Genomic DNA, 21748 nt, shown 5'->3' on the forward strand with positions numbered 1-21748 from the left:
CTGCACTAACAGGGTTATCATATTTAGGATGAGACATTAGAAGCAAAATAGGTAACATTGTAAGTAACATACTAAGTAACGCAAAAAAATCGTAAAGCATTTTGAAGAAGAGCAATGTGTCCAGTGTTCATCTCGATGTCGTTAATAGTTTAGTTGGATATCATCACATTGCATTGGGACCTTGCTGTGCCCAGATTCGGAGCTGGTTTGGATTAGGAATTTGTGCACCGTATAGTAGATAAGGCTAATTATATGAAGAATTTTTTCCAATGTACTTTCTCACTGTCTTCAAGAAAATTCTGCATTATATCCACTAACTATGGGCATTCAAGCAATTTGTATTGATGTGGTACTGAGTCACAGATTTCTTGATTTCATTTTAGTTGCAGTGGGAAATGATTTCAGCATATTGTTGGGCAAGGAATGTTGTCGGTGCAGGCTAATATCAGTAATGCTACGCATATTTTACTGTCTACTCTATTTTTTGTTTTGTCGTTTAGCTAATCCTGAATTTAATCCTTTAATGTGTCATTACTGGGAGAAACGTTAGTATTTAATGCTTTTAGTTTTGCTCTTGGGAGATAGAGACTCCATTATTATAACTGGATTGCCGATCTGGTGGTCTTGACAATTTGCCGTAGCATGATAACAGCTTACCATCATGATAACATGGCAAATTAATAAAATGCATATGCATATGCAAGGTAAAAAAAATCATAACTTCCCACCTACGGTAGGATCTGAGTTTATTTGTCATGTCAATTACCAAAAATGTTATAAACAGATTACAAATACATGCATCTCCCTCTTTGCCCCCCCCATTAAACATTTGCATGAACGGTTTTGCAAGGAACTGCAGATACTGGAATCTTGAGTAAAACATAAAAGTGCTGGAGGAAGTTAGTGAATTGGGCAGTATCTGCAGAGGGAATGGAAAGACTATGTTTTTGGTTGAGACCATTCTTGTCTGAAAAAGCTCCCAACCCTGTCCATTCCTTCCCGAGATGTTGTCCGACCCTCTGAATCCTTCCAACACTGTGCTTTGCTCAAGGTGTTTTGCTCATCTGTAGTCTCTTCTGTCTCCAAATATCAATGGTAGATGACCTACGCTGAAAATAATCAATTCTAATATGGGCAGAATAAACACACACTGAAAATTGGATAATTCAATATCAAATCCAGAACGTTTCAACATTCCAGAGGGAAGAATATGGCCCGAAGAAGGGTCCCAACCCGAAGCGTCGACTGTCGATGCTGCATGACCCACTAAGTCCATCCTGCATTTTGTGTTTTGCCCGTGAATATTTCGTCGTTGTGACTCCTGTGATCACCTGTGGTCTTAGCTAGGGAGTGGCCATCCCTGTTCAAATGCCTGACACCAACATCAAAGTGCCCTATTTTTAAACATTAATCAAGTCAGATATCAAAGATCACTTTTTAATTCAGTTGCTTGTAAATATTGCCATAAAATAGATATGGTAATGAAAAAATCATTTCTACCTGTTTATAGATCATGATTATTTGTAGATGGCCCATTTATCACAATATACTCTGGGTATTCCTGTGTCTTAATAGCAGATTGAAAGCTGTAACTTTTATATGCATTACTCTCTTTTTCCTGTATCTGTCAGAAAGGGAATAATTTGTTTTAACGCCCTGGGGTTTATCTTCTCTGTTTTTGCAGAATACAGATTGGCTTGGTTCCAATGTGAAATAATGCATTTGTCTTTCTTGTGCAGAAATTAGCTATTGCAACTGTGAGTTTTCAGTATCTAAACCCTGGATTATCTCCACAACATAGCAATAACTTGTTTTATATACTATCTTCAGTGCAGCAAAGTGCCTGACTTTTCTTTGTGGTAGTGCTTCTAGGATTTTGGACGTGACCATTTCAGGCTGTTGTGGCATCATTGTTTCCGTGGTCAAATCCTGGACCAGGACTTTTTAATCAAAGGGACTGTTGCGTTTGAGGATGGCAACTATTTATCACTTTCCATTGGGCAACGTCAACTGCTTGGTAAATATTTACCTTGCTGGTAATGTAGTAAGTCCCAGAAAATATATATTTTTTTAAATTCCATCACAAAATTTGCCGTTGACCAATATTTTAGTAAAGGTCAGCTGTCCGAAAAAATATAGGTTTTAAACAGTCTTCTCCAGGAAGGATTTGCACCTGTGATGATTGAGAGCACAGATATTTCAGAGGCTTTCAGGATGGGTGGAATTAAAGTTGGAGAGTGAAGAACAATGGTGGACTTTAAAAATGATGAAAGCAGCTCCTGGGACCAGACTCCATCCTGATATTGAGTACTATCTATTTATAGTTTACATAGCTTCTCTGAGGGTGTAGGTTTTCCCTGGGTTTTCTGATTTCCTCCCACGAGCCAAAGTCGTTTCGATAGATTATTGACCACTGTGATTTAACCATTAGTGTAGATTGGAGGAAAAAAAACAAAGGGGAGTTGTTGGATGTGTGAAAGAGAAAAAAATGGAGGGGAACAGAGAAGGGTGGGGAGAGTGAATGGAATTAAAGAGATTATTCCTCCGAAAGACAGTATGGACCAAACAGGCCAAATTGCTTCTGTCTGCATTTAAAAAGCGTACAAATAAAACTGAGCCATTGTGAACCAGCAAGAACATGCGTGGTGGGTAACTTGGAAGATGCGATTTAGGACAAAAGCAGAAAAGCATTGTATGACCTTAGAAACATAGAAACTAGGTGCAGGAGTAGGCCATTCAGCCCTTCGAGCCTGCACCGCCATTCAATATGATCATGGCTGATCATTCAGCTCAGTAGCCTGTACCTGCCTTCTCTCCATACCCCCTGATCCCTTTAGCAAAAAGGGCCACATCTAACTCCCTCTTAAATATAGCCAATGAACTGGCCTCAACTACCTTCTGTGGCAGAGAATTCCACAGACTCACCACTCTCTGTGTGAAGAAATGTTTTCTCATCTCGGTCCTAAAAGACTTCCCCCTTATCCTTAAGCTGTGACCCCTGGTTCTGGACTCCCCCAACATCGGGAACAATCTTCCCGCATCTAGCCTCTCCAACCCCTTAAGAATTTTATATGTTTCTATAAGATCCCCCCTCAGTCTTCTAAATTCCAGCGAGTACACGCCCAGTCTATCTAGTCTTTCCTCATATGTAAGTCCCGCCATCCCAGGGATCAATCTGGTGAACCTTCTCTGTACTCCCTCTAAGGCAAGAACGTCTTTCCTCAGGTTAGGAGACCAAAACTGCACACAATACTCCAGGTGCGGTCTCACCAAGGCCCTGTACAACTGCAGCAGAACCTCCCTGCTCCTAAACTCAAATCCTCTTGCTATGAATGCCAACATACCATTCGCTTTCTTCACTGCCTGCTGCACCTGCATGCTTGCTTTCAATGACTGGTGCACCATGACACCCAGGTCACGTTGCATCTCCCCTTCTTCCAATCGGTCACCATTCAGGTAATACTCTGCTTTCCTGTTCTTGCCGCCAAAGTGGATAACCTCACATTTATCCACATTATATTGCATCTGCCATGCATTTGCCCACTCGCCTAATCTATCCAAGTCACTCTGCAGCCTCCTAGCATCCTCCTCGCAGCTAACACTGCCACCCAGCTTCGTGTCATCCGCAAACTTAGAGATGTTGCATTCAATTCCCTCGTCCAAATCATTAATATACACTGTAAATAACTGGGGTCCCAGCACTGAGCCTTGCGGTACCCCACTAGTCACTGCCTGCCATTCCGAAAAGCACCAGTTTATTCCTACTCTTTGCTTCCTGTCCGCCAACCAATTTTCTATCCACCTCAACACTGCACCCTCAATACCGTGTGCTTTAAGTTTGTACACCAATCTCCTATGTGGGACCTTGTCGAAGGCCTTCTGAAAGTCCAGATATAACACATCGACTGGTTCTCCCTTATCCACTCTACTAGTTACATCCTCGAAAAATTCTATAAGATTCGTCAGACATGATTTGCCTTTGGTAAATCCATGCTGACTTTGTCCGATGATTTCACCACTTTCCAAATGTAATGCTATCACATCTTTAATAACTGACTCTAGCATTTTCCCCACTACCGATGTTAGGCTAACTGATCTATAATTCCCCGTTTTCTCTCTCCCTCCCTTTTTTTAAAAGTGGGGTTACATTAGCTACCCTCCAGTCCTCAGGAACTACTCCAGAATCTAAAGAGTTTTGAAAAATTATCACTAATGCATCCACTATTTCTGAGGCTACTTCCTTAAGCACTCTGGGATGCAGCCTATCTGGCCCTATCTTGAACTAAGGCCCATGGTATAGGGTGCATTGGAATAGGTAATTCAAGCATGAAAGAGGGTTTTGGTGTGATGTGTGATAAAGAGGAGTTGCTTATCAAAAACTGAGCTGGCTAAAAAATATTCATTTCAAAAATTCTATATCAAGAGTAAAAATTCATCAGTGTTTTAATGTATGAGCCCTTCTTTTTAAGGAATGATTCCTGATTTGAGCCTCCTACAAGAGAAAATATCCTCAAGTTTCAAGAATCTCTTAGGATGTGTTTCAATCAAGTTACATCTCACCCTTTTAAACATTAGCAGACATGCCTAGCCTGCCCAACTTTTCTCATAAGCCAACCCACACATTCCAGTCTGGAGGTCCGTCTCTGAACTACTTTCAAAGTCTTAACATCCTTTCTTTAATAAGGGGACCAGTAGGGTATCCTGGATCATCAATGCCCTCGATAACTGTACCATAACTTTCCAACTTTTGTATTTACTTCCCCAAGTAATAGTTTTCCTGATTACTTACTAATCCTTAACACCAGCCTTTTGCAAATCATGCAGTAGAATCCCTGATTCCTCCATGTCTCAAGAGTTCTATAAATCCTCAGCATTTAAAAAATGTTTCTTTTAAATTTCTTGTCAAAATGGAGAATTTTACATTTTTCCTACAATGTACTTCAGTTTCCAGATATTTGCCCACTTAACCTCTTAATATCTCTTTGGGCCTGTTTGTTTGCATGTGTGGACCTTCCCGTTTGACTACATATTGAGACCAAAGGTTTAACCACTATTTTATAGTCAGCATTAAATAAATCAATATCAATAGCATTTATTTAATCTATGTACCATTCTTATATATAGGTATGTGGGTCTCCAACTTAGAGAGGAAAAGTTTCAGCATAGTAAGGCATTAGAAAACAACAGGGTACTTATGAAGCTTTACCAGAATGGATGTGGAGCCAGCTGGATCTTACTGGCTGTAAATGAAATATTGAGTGTCATCGAGTTGGTACTGGCCCCGAGTGTTGGAATGTGCATGGAATGAACACATTAAGATTTGGAGAGAATATATTGACCAGCAAGCATCGACTAATTACGATTGTGCTTTATCTAAATGTCTTAAGGATGGCGAACTTGGACGAAATCCAAGTCTGCTGCTGTCTTGGAAATTTCTTCAGGAAATCAGGAATCTGACACAGCATAAAACTTCTTCATACGATGTGCAGGCTGCATTTAAAGTTGGACGATGCCCACTTTCCCTTTTATGGTATTCCCTCTTCAACAAAGGCCTGTTTCGTCATGGCTACCAATCACCATCTGTCATCTTGCTGCATTAAGACTGTGCATGGGAGGGATCTGATATAAATGTTACTCTGAGAACCTGATTTTTAATGGAGGCAATTTGCTTTTTGAACATCAGAAAATTAAAAATCAGAAACAAGTTAAATTGCTGAATTCTTTATTTTTCTGTATTCCATTTTTGTTGTGCGGTACATCAGAAGTGCAGGCATTTTCTTACCTCAAATTAAGGTGTGGTGCACATTTCTTTAAAAATAATTTCCTGTGCGTTGACTAAGACAATAATAGGCAGCTTGCATGAATATACACCTTTTGGATCTCTGCCACTATTCTTGTACTTAAATGAAATGGGAACCTCCTAAAGGATAGTAAATTTGTTTGGAAACAGGATAAAAGGTCAGTGCAATACAAAAACTTTCTGCTTCAGTGGTCCGTTTCAACTACTATTTGAGAGTTACCTATATATAATCCTAGTATACGTTTACGTCAAACTCTTATTTATTGACCATGGCCCCACTTTCAACACTTGACCATGGCCCCACTTTAATCCCAACCAAACCCATTTCTGAACCCCTGGTCCCAAAAGTCAGCATCTCCCTCAACAACTGAATCCTTGACTTCCTGACCCATAGCCCACAAACACTGAGGATAGGTGACAAAATATCTCCCACAATAATTCAACATATCGATGCCCCACAACCATGCATTCTCAGCCTCAGAGCATAATCCTTATAAACTCATTACTGTGCAGCCAAAAGCTATTCTAACTCCATTTACGTTTGTAGGTTGCACAACTGCATTGGGCCAGATCTTGAACAATGCAGAGACGGAGTACAGGAAGGAGATAGAGTTGTTAGTCACTTAGTATCAGGCCAGCCTCTCTCTCAATATCAGCCAGATGAAGGATCTAGTCATTGTCCTCAAGAAACCAGGTGGTGTACACCCCCTAGGAAAATAGTGCCGAAGTGGAGATGGTCGAGAGCTTCAAGTTTCTAGGGATAAATATAGCCAATAATTTGTACTGGGCCAGACACTGAATCTACGGCCAAGAAAGCACACCTATGCCTCTAATTACTCAGAAGACTAAGGAAATTTGGCACTTACATCATGACTCTTACCAACTTCTACAGATGCAGAGAAAAAAGCATCCTATCCGGATGCGTTACAACCAGGAAGTAAGAAATTACAGAGAGAGTTGTCGATGTAACAGTCCATCACACAGACCCGTCATTCCCCCCCCCCCCCCCCCATCAACTTAACCTACACTCTATGCTGCAGACAACATAATGCAGGAGCATTTTCACCCCTGTCATTCCCTCTTCTCCCCTCTTCCATTAGGCAGAAGATGCAAAAGCTTGAAAGCAAGCAGCATCGTACCCAGATACACTTCTTCCTGCTGTTATCAGTCAACCGAACAGTGCTCTCATCAGCTAAAGCCAGGGCACAATCCCAATCTTCCAACCTCTCTTATTGTGGACTTTATTTTATACGCACTTTCTCTGTAACTGTAACGCTATTTTGGTGTAACACCATATTCTGCACTCTGGCATTTTTCTCTGCATGACCTGTTCTACTTGTGTATGTTTTAATTGTACTCGTGTATTGTATGATTTGACTGGATAATACGCAAGCAAAGCTTTTCACTATCTCGTGACAATGGTAATAATAAACCAAAACCAATAGTATGAAATATGCAGCTAATATTCCCAAAGGGTGTTTGATGTTGTTCACTATGGGTTTCACCCCCTTATAATTTTGAGTAGCAATGATTTTGAGAGTTGTGGAGTCAATTCCTTCTCTCTTGGCATGATTCCATCTGACTCAATACCATGAAATATCCTCCTCTGGTATGTAGCAATTGAAAATAAGGCTCTGGGTTTGATGTTATTAATTAATTAATTAAATCAAGAATATTTCTCAAAATTGGGCACATGAATTTCAAAGCCGTTGACCAGATAGTTTCCTTGGGGTCTCTTGGGAAGGTTCAAGAAAATAAGTTATTCACTTCGAAAACAAGACAAATTTTCTATTTTTGTAACAGCATAAAATACGAGTTAAGAAAACAGCAGGCCTTCCAATAAGTACTAGCTATTACTGGCTAAATAAAATAATAAAGACAGCAGGTTTCGAATGAATACTGACTGTGCAATGTACAATACATTTCACTCGGGTTACTGCAACCAGTAAAAAATGAGAGACATAGATGCCTGCTTACATATGCCATCTGGAATTTATGGTACTGTAAGTGTTGTAATAGCTATAACAACCATTGTTACTATTTGTCTAATGCTGGCAGAGATTCCTAACACCTAAAAAGGTCAAAGTACATGCGATACAATAGAACTTTACTTTTCCCAGGAGGGAAATTGATCTGTCACAGTCATAAAACACAAAATACATGAAACATGAAATTAAGTGACGAGTGGAAAGGATTGGGGATGTGCGAAGATTGGGGAGGGGGGGGAGGGGAGTCAGACTGCGGTCTACCTAGAGGGCGGCACAGTAGCACAGCGCTAGTGCCTTACAATGCTAGAGATCCGGGTCCGATCCTGACTACTGTCTGTACAGTGTTTCTTAAATGTTGTTATCACAACTGGCATCTCTGCAGTTACCACTTTTAGCATCTTAGAATGTAGACAATCGATTGTCCAAGGAACCTCTGACCCATTAGTGTAATAATTTGCCCAATACAATCATATGATAAAAATGCTTGTTTTAAGTTACTTTCTCCATTTTGTTCCCTGATTTCCTGTAGGTTTCTGTCTTTGGCAAACAATGTGAAAACAGATACAATATAATTGTTCCCATTAATTAATGCAAGGGGCAGACATTTACTTGGAGATGCAAGGGACTGCTAAAGCAAAAGAATAAACTGCAGAGGCACTCTTCTGGATCTTCGACCGTGGAGTTAAATGTTTTTTTCATTTCTCATAAATGTGTGATTTCCTTCCCTTGTATTTGTCATTATAGGTGAAACATCTGTCTTGTTTCCCTGATATGCACATTCTTATTTTATGTGACGTTCTATCTAACCCAACTGTCATTATATTAGCCATGGATGGTCTGAAATGTGAACAGCTTCACTCTTGGCTGTTGTGAATGAATTAATATCTATCTGCTTTCTTTGTGCAATTCTCTGGTTTTTTTCTGGGATTTTGATTTTCTCAGCCCGTGGATGTTTAGAGGGTTGGCCTGCCTGGACGTGAGCATTTCACGTCCTGCCAAGACATGATCAGTGGAACTTTTACTGAGGTGAAACATTCATTCCACTGTTAGAAAGTACATAATCTTAACTATTTCTGAGCAGGAGCGTAGTGCCTTACAGTTTGATTTTAATTCCCCCACATGATTAAATATCAAATCTAATGGCTGCTTATGAATTTGACAACTTAATAGAATTGAACTGAAACCCAGTGTTGTGCATTTAACATGATCACAGAAAGTTTCATGCTTTTTTCCTGAAAACACTTTGTACTTGTTATTTTTGATTGTAGCCTTTGTTATCAACATGCAAGCATACCACAACTTGAACTCTGGCTGGGTGATGTGTCTCGGGTTCTTAAACTTGGAAGCTTTTATCTTGCAACTCATTGTTTCCAAGGTTTTGCAATTGGATGCAAAGAAAAACCGTGCTATGCATTAAATCGATGACCTTCGTTCGTAGCTTTTTAAAATAAAATCTACTACTCTACTGTCAAAAGAGCCGAGGTAAGAACTGGCAAATTTAGGACAAATTGCAGTTTCTGTGGGTGTGAGACGTGCCCACACAAGATAAAGATTTTGGTCTGCAAGACATTTTTTGCCACTCATTTAGAGTCTCTTTTTCTAGACTGGAATGTGTACATATGTTTGTTTTGTGACCTCTGGTGATTTACCCTGTCTTGCTCTTGTGCCCTCAGGACCTTTGGACACATTCATATGTCCTGCATGTATTGACTAGCATTTTATGCACAGTACAGCTATGGAATCTGTTGTGGGTGTGGTTCACTTGGCAACATGTACAATTTGATTTTTGATAAGCAAAGGAATGCTGCTATTCATGTAATAAAAATGTAACACAAACAGTTGAAGCAGGAGTTGGCCATTTGGGGTCTTGTTCCTGCTTGCCATTCAATAAGATCATAGTTCATCAAAAGTCAACAGTATTTTATTATCATATGTCCCAGACAGAACAATGAAATTCTTACTTGCAGCAGCACAACAGAATATACAAACATAGTATCACGAAAAGCTGGAGTAACTCAGGCAGCAGCATCTCTGGAGATGTCCCGCTGAGTTACTTCAGCTTTTTGTGTCTGCATCTGCAGTTCCTTCCTATACATATAAACATAGTACTCTGTTAACAATATCATAAACAAGAAAAAAAAAGTTGTGTTTGTATGTATATATAAATAAATGTGTGTGTATATATATATATCACATGTACATACATACACATAAAAATAAACCAACAATAATAGTGCCAAAGACAGAACCAATGCCACCAAATCTATGTTGTTCAGAGCTCATTTCAAGGTTGTAGTGTTTAATACCCTAATGGCTGTCGGGAAGAAGCTGTTCTTGAACCTGGATATTACCGTTTTCAGGCACCTATATCTTCTTCCCGATGGCAATAAGTTTGTGGCCAGGGTGATGTGGGTCTGGCGATGCGAGCTGCCTTTTTGAGGCAGCGACTCCTGTAAATCTCTTCGATGATGGGGAGGTCAGAACCCGTGATGGACTGGACATTGTTCACCACTTTTTGCAGTCATCTTCATTCCTGGACATTCAAGTTGCTGCGCCAGGCCGTGATGAAACCAGTCAATATGCTCTCTACTGTTCATGTGGAAGTTCAAGAGCGTCCTCTGTGAAATACCAAATTTCCACAATCTTTTCAAGAAGTAGAGGCGTTGATGGGCTTTCTTTGTAATTGCATCGATGTGCTGGGTTTAGGAAAGAGCTTCAGAAATATGCACGGCAAGGAATTTGAAGCTTTTGACTCTCCACCATCGTCCCATCGATATAGACAGGTTTTGGGTTCACATCCTTCCTCTGGAAGAGGAAGTCCACAATCTGTTCCTTGGTATTACTGACCAGGTTATTGTGCTGGCACCATTTGGTCAGTGAATCGATCTCACTTCTATACTCTTACTCATCATCAACTGTAATTTGTCCAACAACTGTAGTGTCGTCGGCAAACTTGAAGATGGAGTTCGCACTGTATCCTCAGTCATGAGCATAGAGTGAGTAGAGCAGGGGACCGAGCACACAGCCTTGAGGTGCACCCGTACTGATAGTTATTGAAGAAGAAGTGTTACTGCCAATCGGAACAGACTGATCTGTTGATCTTTTACCTCAGCACCATTTTCATTTGCCAGCCCCATATCTTTTGATTTATTTAACATCTAAAAATCAAGCGATCTCTCAATCTTGAATATATAACTGCAAAAAATCATTAGCAAGAATAACAAATCTCTCTCGTTCTGAATGCCTGGTCCCTTATTTTAAGACTGTGACTTCAGGTTCTTGTCAACCCCACCCAGGGGAAAGATCATCCCTGCAACTGCCTTGTAAAGTTCCTTCTAAATTATTTTTGTGTCCACCTTTGAGATAATTTCTCATTTTTCTAAATAAGAATATTAGCCCAGGCTGCTTAATCTATCCTCGTAGACGATCCTCAATACTCCTTTCCCTCCCACCCCAAATCTCCGCAATAAATCTGCTGAATCCTCAATGTACTCACTCAACTGCATGTATATCTTTTCCCAGGGACAGGGGACCTGACCTGCACGCATTATTCTAGGTATGGTTTCATCTGTCCAGATGAAGGGTATCAACTAGAAACAGCGACTGCCTATCTCTGTCCATGGATGCTGGCTGGCCGAATAAGTTCTTCCAGCAGAGTTCCTTTCTTTTGATACAGCGTCTGCAGTCTCCTTGTATCTCCTCTATCTAACTACATTGAGTGATCTTTACTCTCTCACACTTGTAATATGAGAAATTCATTCAAGTGTAAACCATTCAGCCCTTTGTGCTTGTCCACCATTCAGTGGGATCACAGTTAATCATTGATATCGCTGCCACTTTCCCATAATAATCAATTTTCTTTTAAAAGTACTTAAAAAAATATAATTGGGATCAACATGTATGACTTCATATTTTTCCTTCTTGCATTCCATCTACTCTGTCATTCTTCATTCGATTAGACTGTTTATATCCCCTGGAACTCATGCTGTGACCCATCGTTGTATCATCAGCAAACCTCGATATATTATACTTGATCCCTTCATCTAAACTGTTGATATAAATTGTAAATATCTGAGGATCATTTATTGAACTCTTTGACACCCCATTATTTTACTCTCACCCTTTTTATTGCTGTCTTTTCATTATTTCCCAGTTGGCACTAGTATGTTACCTTAAGTTGCATTAGTCTAATTTTATTTAATAATGTCAGGCACGGCAAGTCATTGAAGGCTTTCTGAAAGCTCAGACATACCATATACTTATCTATTCTGCTAATTACAACCTCGCATTCTAATAGACATGCCAAATATGATTTTTCTTTCAGAAATAGATTGACTGTGCTGATTGTGTCCTATAAGCACTCCCTTAATAATAGATTCTGAACTTTTCCCCACTGCGACTAAAAGGCTAATTGATCTGTCGATTCCCAATTTCTATGTTCATACTTTGTTAATGAATGGCGTACTGACTTTTCTTACTTTCCAATTTGTGGAAGCTGTTAGAGAATCTATGGAATTTTGGCAGATGACAATTAGAACGAACACAACCTCTATCGCCAATCTTTTTGAAATCATGGAAAGCAGGCATTGCGTTTCTGGAAATTTATTGGAATTTCTGGAATTTTAGTCCACTAATTTCTGCAGTACTATCTTTCAAATATGTCCTTTTCTTTCAAGTGTTCATTTACTCTCGATCTGTTCTTCACTATTTCTGAAAGGAATTTGATGTCTTCTAATGAACTGAGGATGAGAGTAACCTGCCCAGGATTACATGATCAGTAATAAAGTAGGCTGAACACGTTCTTCTGTAGTGGCCGTGGAATTTTGTGTCAGCAGTATAAAACTCAAAACCATATATATATTGTGATGAGCTCTTAACTACAGAACTGATTATATATGAATTCAAATAATCTTCATTATGATCATCTTAATTCCAGGTTTTCTGAAAGATGATCTAACTAAATGTATTAAAGATAGATAGACACAAAAAGCTGGAGTAACTCAGCGGGACAGGCAGCATCTCTGGAGAGAAGGAATGGATGACGTTTCGGGTCGAGACCCTGCTTCAGACTCAATGTAGGAACCATTCTAACAAAATGTGCATATTCTTTTGTAATTAATTATGCAAGTTGAATTAAGTTGCAGTGTTCTTGTTGAGCAAGGTAATGGTTTCTTTCTTTCTGTTTAACTGCCTAAAATCCTGAAATTTGAACAGCAGCTACTTATATTTAGTGTCGTCGTTGGAGTTAAAAAATGGAGAGGTTGGATCCTTGTAGCAAGATCCAGAAGAATTTAATTTTGCAAACATTTTGATTCAGTTTGAGTTGTTGGATGCAAAACAGAAGGGAAATGGTATTGGTGGCTAAAACTAATAATTTGTGATGAGAGTCAAATATATAAGATGTAAGATTTTTAATTAGAAATATTAATTTGGACAAAACTAGATACGTGAATAAATGAGTTTAACCAATGAGCCGTTCAAAAATGGTGGTCGATAGCCAGAGCAGCATGTCATCTGAATGCAAATGAAAGAAGAGATCAACAAGGAGCGACATATGGTAAGGAAGAGGAATGGGACAAAGGTTCAGCCTTGCGCAACTCTGGTTGCAGCAATGGGTAGGTCCCCCAGCAATAATCCCAAGGCTTCCCTTGCCTGCTGAAGTGCGTGGGTTAGCCTGTGCTGAAGTTAGCAGTCTGTGACCCTTGCGTGAATTGCAGGAGTCTGGAGGTGGCAACTGGGCCTTGGGCAGTAGAATTTAAAGCTTTGTGTCTGGTCACTTTCGACAGTTTGCTGATTCTTGTATTCTAAAACATTGTGCTTTATTGAATTAATCATAATAAAACTGGGGAATAGACAGCGTATGACTTAATTATGCTTAATCAGTTTTTATATTTTTATGAACATCAAAGGGGAATCAGCAATCAAACAAAACTGTGTATCACCCTTTTATTTTAGCAGTAAGGTCTGCTAGGTGAACCAGATATAATAATAATAAATGGCAGCCTACATGTTGCAGACTGTAATTGGTACACGAGATCTGGCATTCATGATGAAAGTACTTTATACATGACTTTGAACTCTGGAGTCTGGTTACAGTGTTGAATGGCTACCTCCGATACAATATTTATATCTTGAGCTACTTTTTGCTAATCATTAAACCTGTCATTGTTGTCGGTTTCTGCTTCACTCTGTGATTAAAGTCAGTTGCTTGTGGTTAGAAGCTTGGAATGCATTTACATATTTTCCTGTCAGCTCCTTGCCTAAGATCCTGTTTGATATAGCTAGTTCACTATTGACCTGTTTAGTCAATTTTCCATGTTAATTTTGCCTGCTCTGGGCGTAAATTCCAATTATAGACAATAGGTGCAGGAGTAGGCCGTTCGGCCCTTCCGAGCCAGCACCACCATTCAATGTGATCATGGCTGATCATTCTCAATAAGTACCCCGTTCCTGCCTTCCCATACCTCCTGACTCCGCTATCCTTAAGAGCTCTATCTAGCTCTCTGTTGAATTCTTCATCATTACTCAACTAGCTTGAGGCCTCACATTTCAGCCTTCACAGGAGCATAGTAACATTTGTAAAATGACACAAAGAGGTTATTCACTGGATCATGTTTATGTCTGTTGAAAAATTGCGATCTACCTTCAGATTAATTCCACCTTCCAGCATCAGGTCACAGGCCATCAAGTACACTTTCTTTTTAAATGGGATGAAAGGTAACAACTCTAATATTTCAGTCCGTAGGTTTCAGGCTTCTGCCAGGCACATTTAACATGTTGGGATATATTTCATCTGGGCTATTTAATTTTACCCACTTTCAAAGTATTACTTGATTCCTGTTTAACCTAAGGCTTTGATGGGGTCTGAAGAGAAGTACAAACTTGGCATCACTGAGCAGATTACAATAAGAACTGCTTAGAGAGCTGTTGATATTTCCCAACACTTGGTTGATGATTCAGAGTGGGTAACTATAGTTTTAGCTGTATCTATTGCTCAGTCGTTGGTTGATAACATGTGGAGTACAACAGGGTGGCTGAAGACTGGCTTCTGTGAAGATAAAAGCTCTCAAAAGGAAGCTAAGATAGTCATTCACTTAGCGCTTGTTGCTGAGCATAGTTATGAATGCTTCAGCTATGTCTTTAGCATTCGGATACTCTGCCATTGTTGAGAAAAGGAATGTTTACGGTGAAGCTGTTCCAAAGCTGTCTAAATGTTCACCATGATTCAGGAAGATTTGATTTGGCAATTGTAGGATTGCTTAGCTATTTAGCCCTGTGTTTCAGCTTCACTCGATTTGCGTCTCATTTTGTGCATGCTTGTTACTGCCCATTACTCATTGAACCGGGGTTGACCCCTTGGCTTGATTATAGCAAAAGAGTGAAGTGCAATAGAGGTTACAGACCGTGATGGTGTACATTGCAGCTGATGGTCTGCAGAACTTCAGAGCTCTGCATTTTAAAACACTGGCATTTATCCTCATCTGTCCCATTTGTCATGCCACACAAGTAAGGGTAGGCAGATGAAATTCCTTAAATACACAGTAAAGGCCTTTCTAAAATCTTACCATATTAACTTAACATGTAGGTTGGAAGGGTAGCTGACAATGGGAGAATTATCTGCAAGGTGACTTTCAGTGAACATGAGATGTGGCACATGAAGCTACAGGCTTCAACAGGCATTCTGTGTGTGAAGCTATACCTGAAAAATATGGAGCTGGACATCACTCATTAGTGCACCCCATTTTGAATCCTCCATTGCTTCGACAAGAGATTCCATCATCATTGCATTGGTATTTAGTTTCTCTCCATTTACTATTGATCCAAATCTGAGGCAGGATCTCTGGTGATCCAAGGTTTTACATTCAAGAATGTATGCTTTTCAAAAGGCATGTGGAGAATGTCATCTATTTGGCTTCCTTAATGTTGGCCAATTTTACTGTAAAGTACTGATGTTGTAACTCATAGACTGCTTGATGAAAGCTATCTACTTGCACAATTGTGTGGTAACCGTAGTAGCCAAGTGCTTCTGCTGAGTAAAAGAGATGAACTGTAATAATTTCATTGTTATTTAGAAATTATGACTGTGGTTTATACTTCATTTCCCCTGACATGGAAATACTGTGTGTTATGCTTGGGTCTGTACTGTTTACTTTAATAAGAAAAGTGTCAAAACTGAGGGTGTTATGTAGCAGGCAGCTGGCCAGAGGAAGTTCTGTTTTTGATTGATAACCAAATAACTTGTTTTTTGTCCAGTATCCGTTTGCTCAGTGTTTCAAGATTCTGAATCACTTTTGAAGTCTGGATTCCACTGCTATGTCAGAAAAATGAGAATAGCTAATTTGATTGCAGTACAAGTTTAAAAAGTGAGAAAGTTTCAAACCAGTTAAATCCCACGCCATCTTACCATCAAAGTGGTACTTTTTGAAGCGTTATCACTTTTTTGTAAATGGAAAAACATGTAACTAATTTATGCACTGCATGCTACCGTAAGCAACAATGGGTAATGTGGTCAAATGTTCTGGATCAGGTATGGATTGTTTTATTATGTTGGCGAAGTTACTAAATTGGAGGAGAGTCTATGCTGCACTTTTTGAAATTCATCAACAGATGTTTTCAATTCACATGAATGTGATCTCTATTGTGGAGATCAGTGTCAAACCCTACTTCCTATCTCAAGGAAGCAGTATTGAAAAGGTGAAGTAATGACTAAGAGAGTGTTTGATATTAATGCTAGGATTTGGTTAAAACTTGGTTCAGAGACTTTACTTGGTACTTAACTAGCTTTAGTTGAAATATGCTCAGTAATCATAAAATAACAATACAGCAGTTTCTGGTTGCAAAATCAGAAGTAATCTTCAAGTCTTTCATCTGGCCTGCTGTTGTACTTGGCTTCAGTCCAAAAGAGGAACCAAGCATACTGGGTATGTAAAAATGGAGCTCCTTCACATGGTGGTAGTAGGTATTGCAATATTTCAGACTCCGTCTGAAGAAAAGTCTCAACCTGAAACGTCATCCATTCCTTCTATCCAGAGATGCTGCCTGTCCCGCTGAGTTACTCCAGCATTTTGTGTCTATCTTTGCAATGTTTCAAGTTACTGTATTTCACATTGTGGTTGCTGGTTTATTCATTAGCTGTGAAACTCTTCCACCTGAAGCCCCGTTATGGTTTAACAGTTCATATATTGCAATGCTTTTACTCCCAATTATGAAGTGAATTGTATTGCCTATGATACAACTTTCTATGATGTCTGAGGAAGGGTCTGAAGAGTCTGAAGAAGGGTCTCGACCCAAAACGTCACCCATTCCTTCTCTCCCGAGATGCTGCCTGACCTGCTGAGTTACTCCAGCATTTTGTGAATAAATACCTTCGATTTGTACCAGCATCTGCAGTTATCTTCTTATACTTTCTATGATGTCCACCTGACCTGGGAAAGCATCGGCATTTCAAATAAACATATACAATTTTAAACAACTAAGTGTTTTAAAAGAAAAAATAAAGTTCAGACATCAATACACAGCTTTCTGAACTACTTTCTTTATAAATTAGAAAATCAAATAATTGTCAATGAACTAGTTGTCTAGACTGGTTGGTCTTTTTAAACCGTGGTAAATCTTACTAAAGCAGTGGTATTTTATCCAGAGCTGCTGCTCCCAAGATATTTACAATTAATTTGAATTGTATTTGTGAGGGTTTGAAACTAGATAGATTCTTCCCGTGAATCAATGGATGAGTCTCTGTCAAACACCACAATCTGTCTGAGTAGACATGTTGGGGGCTCATTCCATTGCTTTATGTATGAAGAATATCCAATCTTGAAAGCAATTCAGCCAACTCAATAGTTTTTCTGTGGCTGTAAACATAGATTAAAACAAATAAGATTGGCTGTCAAAACAATTCGGATTTGGTTGTGCAGAAATTAAATGTGTTATAATCTCTTTGAAATTTTGAAAACACCTTCCACCCCTTCACCCTCCTCCTCAGCCACCAGAATTGGCAAGGTTAGAACAATTGAACTGTAAAATATTATGGAGCAAACATGAACATTGGGCCTTTTTCTGTGCCAGCAAAAATTTGCTCTTTTTATTGTTCCTACTTCTCAGGTGTCCATTCATAGTCTTGTTGGTTACAATATTCCAGTAATCTAACAGGCACCTAGCAAATGAAATAAGGATTTCATTAATAAGGACTTTGCCACCCTCAGAGAACTTCAGTCCCATTGCTACTTTGAGTGGAGAAAACAAATTGTAGTTCCCCTCTAATCCATGTACAAATTAATTTAAATCCATGTCCACATTGAGGAAAATAGCTTCTTCCTCTTCATTCTCTCTGGATCCCACATAGCTTTATGCAACTCAATTAAATCTCCCTTTATCTTCTTTTATTCCAAAGAAAACAGCTCAAACTCACCAGTCTTGTTGCCTAATTACCATTCATAGATCCTGGCAATATCCTTATAAAGCCTAGTGGTTTAGTGCTCTCATATCCTTCCAATACAGTAAACACTTGTTTTAATGAGCCTCTTTATAACAGTTTTTAGTTACGGCGATCAGACCCTCCGACGCCACCCCTGGCTCGCAAGGTGCACCCGCAAGCCCTTCGTCACCCACTGCACGGTCCATTGATGTGACTATTGTTGTGCCTCACATTGTAGCCCTATGGAGAGAGCATTTTCTTCAGGCTACTGCCACAACCCGGATGCACTCAGTTACTGTGGGGCTCCCTCTGCTCTCACCAACTGCTGATGCTTCCTTTGCTTTGTCTATTCCACCGCTCACCCTCTTTCTCTCATTGGTCTGTCCACTCGGCCTCTTTCCCCCACACCCCATCCACTGCCGCCGCTTTCTTCTCTCCCTGTTGCAACATATTCCACCTTGGAAGTACTTGGCAGCTGTGGGAGAGGAGAAGGCGACAGTGGACGGGGTGCGGACAAAGCGAAGGAAGAGCGGCAGCTGGTGAGAGGGAAAGGAGCCCCATGGTGACCGAGCGCATCCTGATGTTGGCAGCAGTCTAAGGAAAGGGCAGCCAACTGTGGCTACAACATGAGCCGCAACAACAGTCTGATGAGGAAGGGCTCGCTGGTGCAGTTTTAAGATGGAATGGCACAAAGTGCTGGAATAACTCTGCAGACTGAATCAGTCTGAAGAAGTGTCCCAACATCGCCTATCCATGTTCTCCAGAGATGCTGTCTGACCCGCTGAGTTACTCCAGCACTTTGTGATCCATTTGAGTATTAACCATAATCTGTAGTTCTTTATTTCAACTACATGCAATGATAATATCTTACTTGGTTAAATGTGAGCTTGAATAAGCTCGGTTTAGTCTCACTGGAGCAAAGGAAGTTGTGGAGGACCTTACAGAGGTTCATCAAATGATCAAGGATAAAGATTGTATACATGGTCAGAATCTTTTGCCCAGACCAAGAGAGTTGAGAACTAGAGGGTACTGGTTTAAGGCGAGAAGGGTGATATTAAAATGAGATCTGTTAAATAGGTTTTAAACACATAGGATGATTAATATCTGGGGGGGGAAACTGAGAGGAGGTGATGAAGCCTTATAGAGTTACAATGTTTACAAAAAGTTTGGACAGGTGAAGAGGAACCTAATGTGGGAAAATGGGATTAGTGTCGATAGGAATCGTGGTTTGTATGGACGTGTTGAGCTGAAAGGGGCTATTTCTGTGCACTTTGTGTCTACGTTTCAATGGATGCATTTGGATTTCCAGAAGATGTACACAAGGTTATCAATAATTAATTACTTGTGGCTTTGGGGTAATAATTAACATAATTAGAGGTTTAGGTAACTAGCATAAAACAGATAGAATAAATAGATAATATTTTTAGATTTACAAGCTGTGTTTAGTCGGGTGAGTGAGTGATGGACCTCAACTATTTCCAATCACTATTTACTATTTACAATATGGATGAAGTGATTGAGTGTAAATATAGCTGGATTTGCTTCTGATACAAATATAGGTAGGAAAACAAATTCAGATGCCAAGAGTCTGCAAAGGTGTATAGATAGGTTAAGTGAGGATTGGTAGATGGAGTCTTATCTGACAATGTGTACTGTATTATTTAAATTGAGAAAACCTGCAGAATAGTGCTGTACAGAAGGATCCCGGTGTCCTCCAGTATGAAAGAAAAGCTTTGCATGCAGGTTCAGTAAATAATTAGAAAAACAAATGGAATGTTAGCTTTTCTTGCAAAGGGGATGGAGTCTGAAAGTGGGGGAGCCTTTCTGCAACTTTACAGAACACTCGTGAGGCCATTCCTGTGTTATTACACACAATTACACGCGGGACTTTCCAGCGCCCGGTGCGGCTCGGCCACGGGACCTTCCATCTCCTTGCGGGGGCTGTGCAGGTCGCCTCGGTAGGGGTAGAGCTGTCTGTCCGTGGGAGGGGCATGGGGGAAGAGAGAGGATTTTTTTTTTGCCTTCCATCACAACGAGGGGGTGTATGGAGTCACTGTGATGGATGTTTGTGTTGGGGTTGTGTGTTCTTTGTTTTTTTGCTCTGTGACTGCTGGCAAATTAATTTCGTTCGGTAAAACGAATGACAATAAAGCTATTCTGTATTCTGTAATTCTGTTTTCTATTTATGGAAGGACAGACTTTCAATGAAGGCAGTTCAGAAAATATTTATTGTGGTACAGAAGAAGGTGTTGTTTTAGACAGAAAGCTTGAGCAGATTGGGCTCTTACTCAGTGGAGTTTAGAAGAATGAATGTTGATTTTTATTGAAAATGTAAGATTTTGAGTGATCTTGACAAGGAATTTACCCTCGGGAGCGAATCTAGGCCCTGGGCATAGTTTAAGAATAAAAGGTTACTGTTGTAAGATTAAAAAGTACTTGCTACTTTCAGAACATCATGAATTTCCAGTTTTACACCCTAAAGAGGCAGAGAATACAGCAGAGAATGTATTCCTTGCTGCAATAAACAGATTTCTTTTTTTTTTAGGTTATGGGGAGCATGCATAAATGTGGAGCTGAAGTTAAGATAAGATAAACCCAAGATCACAAGCAATTCGGTTTGTGGAGTGTGTAAAATAACTGCTGAGTTTGTATGCTTGTTAATAGATCAGATTGACATCTGCCCTTCATCATAGCTGAGGGATGTACTTCAAGCTGTGCTATGATTACCGTAATGTTATAATCATATGTCAGCATAAAAATAATAACCACAAAATGGAGTCTAGATTCTTGTCAGCAAATGCTCAAATCAGATGAAGCCTCTGCCAGCTGAATCACTTTGACTGGCAGCCAGTGAATCCAAAAGGAACTGCTGGCTATGAGCTATTTGTGCCTGAGGGTTTCTTTCTTAGTTAAATCTGAGACACCCTGAAAGTTAGATGCCAGTGAACCTGATGATCCACTGATTTGCTGAAGTCTGCATCTGAATGCAGTACTTCTGCTTTCAGCTTTATATCTGGGCAGGCTTTCAGATAAATGCAAATGATGGCTTTGTATACCCAGTGGACAAAAGGAAGTGCAGGTGAGTTATTTATTTAATTTTAAAAGTTGTAATTATTTATTGGCATTTTACTATGTTTTGAATACAATAAAATGCTTAAATTTTTTGAAAGAAGCTTAATTTTATAAATTGCATGCTTTCTTTTGTATCTGACTACCAGTGACATTAAAAAGTGGAAGCTGTGTCTCAGCCTTCAATACCCAATGAACTGTTACCAGAGCAGGGTGTTTTGGAAATATAGCCTCGGGAAGTACCTGAGGAAGGATGGTGTTAAGGTGGAAAGAGTGCAGAGAAGATTTAGGATTATTTTGCTAGAACGTGGAAGGCCTGAGCTATTTATAGGGAGAGTTTGGACTCTATTCTTTGGCGCGCAGATGAGGGATGATCTTCACCATATCCATTCCTGGACACCATCTGAAACTTAGCCAGGTGGTTTAGAGGCTAGATATTATTTAATGGAGCTGAGTTGTTAACTGTGTACACTGCTG

General features: G+C 39.7%; 1 protein-coding gene across 2 annotated transcripts in view; it reads left to right on the forward strand.

Moving 5' to 3' along the window:
* Positions 1–21748, forward strand: part of LOC144605743 (paxillin-like) — a 112446-nt gene that overhangs the window by 51634 nt on the left and 39064 nt on the right. Inside the window, exon 1 of one of the 2 annotated variants that reach the window (XM_078421258.1) lies at positions 16244–16315. The exons of the other annotated variant lie outside the window; for it this stretch is intronic. Within the exon in view, the coding sequence (XP_078277384.1) occupies positions 16285–16315 (31 nt within the window). The 5' untranslated portion in view covers positions 16244–16284. Of the gene's footprint in view, positions 1–16243; positions 16316–21748 lie in introns of those variants that run through there. 2 annotated transcript variants of the gene reach the window in all.

The sequence above is a fragment of the Rhinoraja longicauda genome, chromosome 25 (assembly GCF_053455715.1).
Source record: "Rhinoraja longicauda isolate Sanriku21f chromosome 25, sRhiLon1.1, whole genome shotgun sequence".
Classification (NCBI taxonomy): Eukaryota; Metazoa; Chordata; class Chondrichthyes; order Rajiformes; family Arhynchobatidae; genus Rhinoraja; species Rhinoraja longicauda.